The following is a 12402-nucleotide window of genomic DNA, read 5'->3' as shown; positions in this document are numbered from 1 at the left end:
TATAATATAATATATATATATATATATATATTTATTTATTGTGGTGGACAATGGGGGATTCAAAAAGGTTGAGAACCACTGTGTGACATCCCATTGTCTACTGCACCTTGTCATATTTTGTCTGAAATGCAAGTTACTTGATAATAACGTCTTTTATATACAACTGTTTTATGAATGCAATATCATACTTGCACTTCTGATCATGTGATATTGATTAAAAATAATTTATGGTCAAAATCCATGTTTTTGTTTAAGAGGGAGAGAAACAGAAGATTTCGTGTCTGCTTTTTATATAGAATCAAACACCTTTGTGTGCAAACTAGTACCTGTAAAATGTGTTTGTGTGGATGCTGCGGTTTAGAGGTGCTGGAGCAATTGGGCCGCCCACATCATGATGGATGAGGGAAGGGTACGGCTGGATGAGGCTGGCCATAGATCGTTGTAAGGAGGCGTAAACGTGACCAATCATGATGAAGATCAAGCTGCACTCTAGGCTGATTCAGTTCCCCTTCATGTTGAACGCTGAGTTGCATCTTTGGTGTCCAGTAACAGTTGAAGGGCACAGGGACAGCTGTTGGGATGTGCGTGCTCATCTATTGCACTCTGGGATGAGATGGCAGCTGTCTGAATCCCGGAGAGAGAGGCCCTCCCACTACCCAGAGGCAGACAGACAGCTTTTCCCCTGCCCTTTCAAAAATCATTCGCTTTCTTCCTTCCTTTTTTCCTTTTGCCGCAATTTATCACCAGGGTGTCCAATTTCGGATGAGCTGCAGGCGTCTTGGGCAAACGGATGAGCAGTAAATGGATGAATCTTTTCATAAATGAAATTGTCTCACTCTGTCATTTCTTCATCCTGTTTTGTGAGCTTTTTTATCCTCGTTTCTGCTATTGTGAACCAGCACAGACGTCTGGTATATAAAGAATGTGTGTGAGGGGACACTCTCACTCCCTAGTGGTCTTGCATCAGTGTGGGTATGTCATTGTGCGGTTGTTAAAACTTCAGTTTTTACGCAGAGAGTTTTTCACCTTTTCATTTGGCCTGTGGTTCATTGTTCACACATCACCTCACTGTAAGTGGTCAACACGCACATCCACCTATATATGATAAGTCCTGCATATTGCTTTTCCTGGTTGCCTTTTGTATATGTTACAGTAATAACGAGAATGTATATTAATGAATTGGATACAGATCTTGCCCCAAATCTGGCTCTATCCGTTGCATTTTCTCTCTCATGCATGCAAACACTCTCGCGCTTACTCACATTCACTGACTGGTCTGATCTTTCCACACGTTTGTTCACACTCTCACACACCCAAAGATCACTCACTTTCTGCTGTACTCGCACCTTATGTTCAGTGGCTGAGCGATCATGAGTAGAAATGTCAGAGGCTCTCTCAGTCACTCACACTCCCATGATTAAATCGCTGGAGGTCACCATGTCTCTGTGCTGTTGGTTTCTTGAAGGTGTTTCTACTCTTCACTCAGTCTGATCACTGTCTGCACTCCCATTGGTAGTCCCTGCTCATTTGCATAACGCTTATTGCAATGCCAATGGTCTTTGTTGTATAATTATTTTGTGTATACTGTATATTAGGCATGTGATTTCATATCACAATAATTGCTGAATTTTTTAAACCATGTTTCAAACAAAGTGCAAAAGAACATAATTTATAAAGAATGATAAAGAAAACATTTTCAATAACTATTCAGATTTTTTAAAAGTACTTGTATGTGTAAATACTTGAGGGGAAAAATGGTATCTTTAAGTATTAGGTGTTGTTTTATAAACACCCTGGCGAATACACCAATCTTAATTGCTGTTTGAAAAGATTTAAAGGGATAGTTCCCCTAAAAATAAAGATTGTCATCATTTACTCATCCTCAAGTTGTTCCAAACCTTTATGATTTTTTTTCAGCTGTTGAACACAAAGGAATATATTTTGAAGAATGTTGGTAACCATGGTAGTCATTGACTTCTAAAGTATGGAAAAAATACTATGGAAGTCAATGGCTACCGTCAACTGTGGTCAACAGAAGAAAGAAACGTCATAGAGGTTTGGAACAAGTAGAGGTTGAGTAAATGATGACAGAATTTGGGGTGAACTATCCCTTTAAGTGCATTTAAATTAAATACACAAGCACAGAATTTTCATTCAGTCCTTTTGCCATTTTTGTTCAGACAAAACTTTTATGCAGCATACATGCAGAGCTGTAAATTTAATCATGGTAAAGATGCTAATGTGCATTCTAAAAACCTAAACAATTAGGACAATAAAGCCCAAAGTGGTAACACTGACCCAGTTCATTGTTTTACAGCCATAAAAATGGGAGTAGATGGAACAACAACAAACTCCTGGAGACAACAACAACAGGCTCCCACACAGACGAGCGCTTGTGTGATGGGTTAAGAGATACCTGTAAACTCTAGTTTAAAGAGTTTATGAGAGTTTATAGTTGTTGTTGTTGTTGTTTTTTTTAAATTGGTCATAACTTATGGACATAAATAGTGCAAACACTGGGCGTGGTTGAAACTTTCTGTTGGGCATACGAGGATGTCAAATAGAGTATACTTTGAAAATGTTCAGCTGCATTATTTAAGTGTTCTTAGCAAAACTCAAGCATGGGCTTAAGGTATAGAAATATTCACTACGCATGTCATTATGTGAGTCTCCATTCTGCCGTGTCAGACAGCCAGTCTGTCTCTCTGTTTTAAGCTTTGATACTGTTCACCTCTTCTATTTTTCTTTGATAGTGGCTTCGCATTTTCTTCTCTTATAAGTCCACATCTCTTCTCTCCTCACCTTTCTTTCTTTCTTTCTTTCACCATCACACGCAGTCTATTAGCATTAGCTATTAGCTAAATTCTCCCTTACTTAGAGCTAATATCTGAAACTGCATGTCTCACACACTTCATGTGCTTACAATTGGCACTGTTAGACCAACAAAACTCTCAGAATAACTCTCACAGAATAAAAAAGCGTATCGTTCAGGGGATTTGCTTAAGTCATCAGTAACACACTGACAGCGACATGCTTGCACGTCCTCAACGCACAGCTACAGCGCAGTCTATTCAGGCTGCTATAAATTGATGCTTAAAATGGGCCTACGCTGATGTGAACGTTTATTTACAAGCAACATCTTTTTCTCTCTCTCCTTCCTATTGAGCTGCTCTCGTATTCAAGGGTAAAGCTTGTTTCTCTTTTGAAAAAATCGAAATGTAAGCTCTCACCCCCCGCCCACCCGATGTCCTCCTCCATAGTCCTCATAAATGATAATCACAATCTCTCCTCTCCACTCTTCCCCTGCAAAGTCATTTCACTCAATAGCTTTTTGTGTTCCTGGGAAACTATACATGCAAGCGTACATTGGATTTCTCGCTCACTCTATTGTATGTGTATATTTTAGTGTAATTAGTCTGTGTTTTTCCTGAGCGTAAAGGCCAGTGTAGGCAGATTGTCTGAGCTCCGGAGCTCAGCCCCACCAGAGCCTGATTACAGCTTACCGTAGTCATTTTCTAAATAGCTCACTTCCACTCCACTTTCCTCCCTCTTTCCTTTCTTCTCCCACATACACCCTCCCTCTGTCCTCCCATGCCCACAAAGAAAGTGAAAAAGCAGTGGAGAAAAGACTCTTTTATCAGATGCGGTCTGACCCAAACATCCCCAGCCATTGAGAATCCAGACTCACTTTCTCTCTTCCTGTCTTTCTCTTTCCAGATTTTCCACCAGCTCTGATTCGAATGCATGTGACTCTGAATTTGTGTACATTTTGACTTTGGAGCATTCAGTGCTGTTCTGTTGGTGCTTCTGCTCCATATAGTTATAGTTTTAGGTTTGGGGTCGGGAAGACTTTATTGTTTTTGAAATAAAATACAGTAAAAAATATTTTTTTTAATATTGTGTAATATTGTTACAATTTAAAATGGCTGTTTTCTATATGAATATATTTTAAAATGTAATTTATTCCAACAATAAATTGGCCAACAAATTGCTTCTGGTTATAGTTCTTTCATCTCTGTGTAGATATTTTAGTCTAGACAGGACTGGTTTGTGAGACTCTGCACGCATACAAGCACTGCGTGGGGACAGGGGAGAAATCAGAGATTCAGGCTGAGAGGAACAGATGAATGACCCAAAAATCAATTGAAGAAGGAAGAAGAGACGAGAGAAATATCGATCATAAGTAAACTTGTGTTTCATTCACTATTGAAACGTGTTTATAAAAAGAGCTTGGTATATTTAGAGTTGATTATTTTTACCCAACCTATTAGAGTATTGCGCCATTAGCTTAGCAATATGCTAACGGCAGACTATTGACTTCAATTCTGGGTTGAGTCTCACGTGTGGAACATAATTTGAGTTGCTAATCATTCACTCATTAAGCTCACTTAGAAGACAGCAGCCGGTGCAGACAGCATACAGTGAGACAGCTCACTAGCTTTCAGATTAGAACTCTTCCTCAGGTAAATTTGAGAGAGCAAGTATGTTTGTATCAAGCCCTGCTGCGTTGTTAGTGCACTGGAAGGATTTTAATGAGCTGCCTTCATGACCTTTCACTACATACAAACTCTTTATTTCTCACTCTCTCTCCCAGCTTTGGCTGGCTGACCTTGTGCTGCCCTGTCAGAGTTGTTTGGTGCATAATTGCTTCTTGTCTGAACTGTTTGTTTGCCTATACATGTTTTAATACATTGTTTTTGTCTAGTGTCAGTGTGTAGTAAAAGGATGTAGTACGTGGCTGTATGCGGGGTTTCTCACCACAAATTACCAGGCATTATCCATAGTTGCTGATCTTTGTGTCCTCTCTTTCATAGAGAGTAAAACATCCTGTGCCACATGCATTCACACTGACACTGTGTCCGAACCTGGTGCGATATGACAAATGTCCAACAATTTGTGTCTACATCACACCAACATACTTTGCAATGTGATCACAGCCCATCAGAAGATATTTGATGTTCAGTCTATTCTTGTTATAGAGTGCAGTCTCCATACTAATATGCTTGTTTTGCAATAAATTCAAAATATATTATGGTAACACAACACTTAGTATAGGGACCAATTCTCACTATTAACTAGTTGCTTATTAGCATGCCTAACATATTGACTGTTTATTAGTACTTATCAAGCACATATTCTACATTACTATATTCTACATCCCTACACTACCCAATACCTAAACTTGACAACTACCTTACTAACTATTAATAAGCAGCAAATTAGTAGTTCATTGAGGCAAAAGTCGCAGTTAATGGTTTGTTAATACCGAGAATTGGACCTTAAAATAAAGTGTGACCAATATTATTTCAATATGCACAATCAACATGCACCCATTTTCGTGTCCCCATCAACTTAAATTTACAGTAGTGGTTTTATGTACATAGAAGGCGTATTAAATGCAAGTGTCTACTTTGTCAAAATAAAACATCAAAATATGGGTGAAATAATGTTTCACCGTCATTCAGCGTAACATATTTATGTAATATACTTATTCTGAACTGTACTTATTAAAATGCATAAAAGAAAATGTAATTGTATTATATGTAAATGATTAAACTTCTTGCTGACAAATGGGTAAATCTAAGTGGTTTGAAGGATATTGGCAAAGAGTGTTAAAGATTCGTTTTTGGGTGCTGTTGTTTTGGATCATCGTTATCAAAAATCATTAACAAAAATGTGTTTTTAAAAAATCCCTATGGGAAAAAAAATTCTGAAACCAAGGCTGCTAAAAAAGTGGACAGGTACTTTTGAATGCTATATAGAGAACAATTTGAATCAGTCACATTTCACAGATGGACGGTGCTATCCGGTAGATACCACATAAATGTAAAAAAAAAACAAGCAATCAACAGAACATCCTGTCGCAGTGACAGCTGGTCAGGACAATTCCTCCCATTCTGCGCATGTGGATTTGTGCCCACACAGTCACACTAACTCATTGTGTTTCATGACTGATGGTTGAGGTGTCGGAAATCTCAGAGTTCTCAGTGGTCTGATTCTCGCCTTGCTGAAGTAAAAAATTCAAATGTGAAACTTTGGAATTTAGCAAAGGTCACCTTCGATCACACCATTCATGCGAGAGGATGGGCCAAAGATGTGGAGGTGAGGAGAGCGAGATGAAGCGCCTGGGGCACGGTCAGAGCACTCTGGCTGGTATGTTTGATGTTAAATTGAACCTCAGATTTGATATGAAGTGAGTTTTGCCTGCTGCTGTACTATTAGTTATAGTGGTTTGGAATGGAAAGGTATGTGAGGGGTTTTTGCTGCTCTGAATTGACAAAGAGGATGATTAAAGAAGGAGATTTTCATTTCCTAAGCTTCACCTGATTGATGGGTTGGTTGATTAATTGATGCGAATCCAAAGCTTTGAAGCTATCATAGCTGGTTCTTTTTGTAATTGCAACGGAAACTCTGTTTGCCATGCAATTCATTTTTCACATAAATATGTGTGAAATTGCACTCAATCGCACATTTGAATTGATGTTTGGATGCACTCCTCATGACACACTTGATTAGAAGACTTGCTGAGTTTTAATGAATGCAGTGAAAATGTGTGTGTCAAACTGACAGATGGTAATTGTCTCATTGCTCCTGTTATGTTGGAAAATGATCCAAAACATGATTGTGAGTCATTTAGTTTTGCACCTTTTCTAACAGTAAGCTTTCAATGCACACCATGCCTTTTAAATCATGCCTTTCTGAGGGCAAAAGAGACATTTTTAATTAGTTTGTTTTGAATACAATTTTGTTGAAAATCAAATTACTGACTAATGTTTGTTAACAATTGTTTTTAATAATGAAGACTGTAGGCATCCTTCAATTAACAGATCGTAAAAGTTTGCATTTCAGAGATGTTTTATCATTTTATTCCTTTGTTTTTACTTTAATTGTTTAGTGTATAGCATTATATTAAACTATGTGTTAATGTATTATTACTGTCTTTCTGTATTTAGACTTTGTTCTTTACTGTGGTACTGTGAAAGCTTTTAATCATCTAAATCTGAAAAAAAAGTTTTTATACAAACAGCCAGGTGTAACACAACCAGTATTGTTTTAGTATTATTGATATGATATTTTTTCCTAACATTTTGAAGTTTTGGTTTTATTTTTTTTTTTTTGTAATTTTAGTACTTCAGCTTGAACTTGTTTTATTTCAGTCATGTGCCAAGGCAACATTTCTAATTTATGTTTGTTTAAATAAAAAAAAATTGCATGTAACATTTCTTTTTCATTTAATTTTCTTTCAGATTCATTTCAGTTAGCGAAAACAAATGGCTTTGCTTAACAACACTGAACACATTAAGTTATTTTTCTGTCCGCATTGAATGCTGTAAAACCACACCTATTCACAGCTAATCAGAACATATCTGATGTTTAACTGTTATGCAAAGTGAGATTGTGGACCAATGAGAGTTCACTATGGGCGGGGCTAACCAATGTAGCACTGCAGTTAGAAAGACAGTTAATGACAATATGTTGTTTTAGGTTCGGACAGTGTTGAACTTGGCACTGAGGTATTTGCTGTAATATCGAATTTCTTTCTCTTTTTTTCTCTACAGTGTGAGGAGGAGTGTGTGGCCCATGTTGCTCTAGGAGTGACTGAGTGTGTGAGTGTGGGTGGGTGTGTATGTGTGTGTGTGTGTGTGTGAGTGAGTGTGTGTGTGTGTGTGTGTGTGTATGAGATGCTGGCCTGCCAGCCAGGGCCAGGTGATCTCTCCCTTCAGCTCCACCCCCACTCGCAGATGAACACTGGACTTCAGAAATGTGAGTGCAAACACAAAACACACACAGTTCATTTACTCACACTCATGTTTTTCTAAACCATTTCTTTCTTTCTTTTTGAGCATAAAAGATGTTTAGCAGAATGCGGATGCTGCTCTTTTCCATGATAACCAGAAATCATGAAAAACACCATAAAGCCATCATAGCAGTAGTCCATACGAGTCATGTTATCACATTATTTTCCAAGTCTACTGAAGTGTGTGGATAAAAAGCCAGAAATTTAAATGTAAACAATTTTGAGTTTGAGTGAATAACAACTTATATGTTGGTCTCTTCCTTGCACAACTCTAAAAATGTAATGCATCACTAGTTTTTTAAAGATTTACAAATACAAAAGGGAGTTCATTAAAATAAACAGAAACAAAAAAATGATGGAAATAAACATAAGAAAGGTAAGATTAAAAATGTTTATAAATATTAACACATTTTACAGCTTTTTTTTTTATTAAACGTAAATTTGTTTGTAGGTATGAACTTCTGCCTTCAAAATTAAAATCACTTGTTTATTTAACTCATTTTTTTTTTTTGTACTAGATTTAGCTAATGCTTTAGCAATGAATACGTAGTGTACTGTATGTATTGGTCATTATAAGACATGTCATAAGTGAGAAAAACAAGACATTTACAAAACAACTGTAAACTGGGCATGACATCCTTAATAAATGATCAGAAATCTGACCAAAAACAAGCTGATTGAGGACACCTCCAAAATAAACAAAACAATGTTTCTGCATGTAAACCACAAAAGCGCATCACTCATAATTACTACTTTTATGGTGCTTTTTGTCATCTTTTACCTTTGTTTTGGCATGGAAAAGTGCATTCTTTTGTGTTCCGCAGAAGAAAGTAAGTCACACAGGTTTACAATGACATGAGGGTGAATAACTGATGAAAGAACTTTCCATTTTGAGTGAATATTCCTTTCATTCTCCTGTTTACCTTCCTCTCAGCAGTCTCAAATGAACAAAATGTGAATATTCTTTCATGCTGTGCATTTTGTCTTTTTTAATGCCACAAATTCATACAGATGTTGTCAAAGATGACATTTAAATGCATTTAAGAAATGACTAGATGAAAACAGATATATAAAAAGAGATAAATGTCTGACGAGAGACTAAACCGAACTGAGAGAGAAAGGAAATGGAATGAGGGAAAAAGAGAGAGATGTCGTTGGTGAGCAAAAGCATATTTTCAGAGACAGATTGTCAAGTCCCAGGATTTTTATTAGGGCGCTTTACAAGGGCAGACACCTGCTGAACCACACCGCTCACAGAGAGATAGATTGAGGCAGATAAGTGGCATACAGAGGCAGCGAGAAAATGAGAGTCAGACAAACAGAGAAACTGAGTCAGTGCAGGAAATAAAGGATACGTACAGACAGAATATCTCGCCTTCTCTGTCTGTGGGCAGACATCCTGTCAGATTAGCTCTCCATCAGGATGACAAATTATGCTATGGAGACGCGCGGCCGGGGGAGTGCCGATAGTCCGGAGACTGATGAGTCTCACATCGCCTCAGGAAGACCCTCATCAGGCAGCAATTACTGAGAGGCTGGAGACATATCTTTAACTGCAGGAGAGAGCAGAAATCACAGAAAGACGGGAGTCGTATTTCTAACTAGTGGGAATACAGAAAGAGATGGAGTCATATTACTAACTACAGGAACTACAGTGGATGAACAGGTAGGAGAGAGGAGAAGGAGGCATTCCTCTGATGCTGATGCCTCTTTCAGAGCGATAATAGAAATTAATTTCATTCATTGCACACACAGTGAAGTAGGATCTGTAACTACAGGCCCAAAGTGTTTGTCTGTGAAGAGAGTAGATGTAAAGGATTCATTAGTTTGCCACATCCTTTGCTGGGGCGTTAATGATATCTTATAGTTTAAGTGCTCTGAGAGATTAAACGCCTCATGGAAATCCCAATGACTAGACAAAAACAAATGAAAATCAAGCTTTAACAGTAGCCTTTAAATGGTGAAGATAAGCTCACATTTGGTCCAATCCCTCGTTCACTTTGATGGACCTGGTTGTCAAAAAAGAAGTTTTTGTTTTTTTTGTCTCTCATATTTGTTTTCATTTCTCTGATAATTCCATTTGTTTACCAGTGCAGAGCTGTTAACTGAAACTTAAAAATACTTCAGAATAATTCTGCAAAATTTAATTGCTATGACCTTCGAATCATATGGCTTTTGTCAATTTTATATATTTAAATTGTATCTCCAATTAAAAATATGTGACCCTGTACCACAAAACCAGTCATAAGGGTCATTTTAAAATAGAAATTTATGCAATAAATAAGCTTTCCATTGATGTATGGTTTGTTAGGATAGGACAATATTTGACTGAGATGCAACTATTTGAAAATCTGGAATCTGAGGGTGCAAAAAAAAATAAATATTGAGAAAATCACTTTTAACGTTGTCCAAATGAAGTTCTTAGCAATGCATATTACTGATCAAAAATTTTGTTTTAATGTATTTATGGTAGGAAATGTGCAAAATATCTTCATGGAATATGATCTTTACTTAATATCCTAATGATTTTTGGTAGGGATGCACCGATACCACTTTTCCAGTACTCGCCCGATACCGATACTTCTATTTTTGGTACTTGCCGACTTTCCAATGATGTCTGTGAGAAAGATATATTCACTCGACAAGCTCGCGCATCTGCGCCGCCTTGCGCTCAATCCACTCAGCGTGCTTTGTTAATCAGCTCGGGCACATCAGTTATACAGGCGTTAATACTGAATGTTTAATATTATATTAATTGCATACATATACTTCGTAGTAGACATCCTTAACTCCTTCCTGCTGTCTGTTGTTCTGTTGTCTGTGTTTCTTTGTTTGAATATGGCGCTTATCACATGCTGTTTGGTATCCGGGCATTTTAACGAGTACGAGTACGAGTACAGGAGACCAGTATCGGGCCCGATATCGGTATCGGTGCATCCCTAATTTTTGGCATAAAAGAAAAATCGATCATTTTGACCTATACAATGTATTGTTGGCTATTGCTACAAATATACCCGTGCTAATTATGATTTACTTATGGCTGGTTTTGTGCTCCAGGGTCACATATCATGTAAATGATAAAAACATTTACAGCAAGGTAGAGCTGAATGCTTAATCAAAATGATATCAAAATTGCAATATAGCTTAGTATGATTATAAAATTGAAAAGGCTGCACTTCATTTACACACCTGCAAGTCATAATAACGTTTTTTTGGTGTCTCAGGTTCGATTCGCAACAGTGTTTTCTGAAATTTGGTAATTTAGCAAATTAATATACAACCCATAATCTGCATAGTCCAGATTCCCCCTACTTTCAAACCCCCGATCTGAAAGATTTAGAGAAGCCTCAGTTGTTGAAATCACTTTAAATCATGTAATGTAATGATGCATATGGTGGTTTAAATGTCCCATGGCATGTCATTAACTGCCCCTTTAAATTAATGTGCTCCCTGCTGTGGTCCAGATGTTACTGGAGCACATATGGCACTGGCACAGATTCTCTCAGGGAACTCAGGAGACACAGGAAGAGTCAGAATATACCTTGGAATGCAGGAACGCAAGCCATAGACGTTACCGCGGGAAGTAGGGGTGCTGAGGGTGCTGCAGCACCCCCTGGAGTGTAGCCCACGAAAAAATAGGGGTGCTGGGGGTGCGGTGTTAAAAATAAATGAATGAACAATATGTAATAAAAAATAAATAATATTAATTTTATTAATTAGTATATTCATTAAAATCCATTGAAAAAAGTAGCCTAAGCCTACAATGACAAGAAGCAACGGTTAAATATGAGTTAAGTTTAATCAAATTGACTGTGAAAGTCGTTTCAACTGATTAAACTTATTAAACTGACTTAAAAAATAATTTGTTGCCATGATTTTTGGATTATATTATAACCTGTAACATGTCTCTGCCGTACCCAAATTAAGAATTAACAACAATTTCTACAGACAGCAGAGAAAGAGCGAGAGCGTCTACCTCAGCAGCAACAAATCTCGCATTCTCACATCTGTAGCGCTTATTTTGATCTTTAACGTTAGGTCTTTCCTATTCTTGAAACAAAATGAATTCTTAAGGTTGATTCAATATTACTCTGAATGAAAAACACACACACACAACATCAACAATGCTACAATGACAAAGTCGCTTATATTAAACATAAAACTTTTATGAACAGATAAGAACAAATAAGATCAGTGGCGTATAGCGTCTGGTTATGCAGGGTATGCAGGTGCATATGGGCCCGGGCAGTTTGGGGGCCCGCCGAGCTGGGGGCAACGAGGGAACGAATAGAGCCCTGCATGGGCCCGGCCCTTGTCCAACAGATTTATGAGAATTCTCAGCCCGAGTCGGAGTGGATCCCGTGTCTTTTTTCCTCTCTCTCTCTTCCCCATTACACAGCTATTAAAATAGTTCAGTTTTGGTTTTTAATGGCAAAGTGGTCATATTTCTTTTTGTTTCTTTATTAAGTTAATTTAGAAATATGTTTGGAACATTTTATGTTTGTTAAATTCAAGTTTTTGTTGTTTAAAGGAACGACCAAGCGGCAGCGGCAGACAGTGAGTTGAGCATTATGTTTGATCAATTTAGCCTTCTCAAACCAACA

General features: G+C 37.5%; 1 protein-coding gene across 2 annotated transcripts in view; it reads left to right on the top strand.

The window, feature by feature from the left end:
- The window catches only part of LOC107746829 (protein FAM222B-like), a 48786-nt gene that overhangs the window by 27225 nt on the left and 9159 nt on the right, over positions 1–12402 (top strand). For both annotated transcript variants that reach the window (XM_016561149.1, XM_016561148.1), the window contains exon 2: positions 7560–7764. In XM_016561149.1, the coding sequence (XP_016416635.1) occupies positions 7683–7764 (82 nt within the window). In that variant the 5' untranslated portion in view covers positions 7560–7682. The remainder of the gene's footprint in view (positions 1–7559; positions 7765–12402) is intronic.

This window comes from Sinocyclocheilus rhinocerous, unplaced genomic scaffold (genome assembly GCF_001515625.1).
Source record: "Sinocyclocheilus rhinocerous isolate Xijiao unplaced genomic scaffold, SAMN03320098_v1.1 scaffold468, whole genome shotgun sequence".
Taxonomy (NCBI): Eukaryota; Metazoa; Chordata; class Actinopteri; order Cypriniformes; family Cyprinidae; genus Sinocyclocheilus; species Sinocyclocheilus rhinocerous.
Note: the sequence above shows the minus strand (reverse complement) of the source record. Positions and strands in the feature narration are given on the sequence as shown.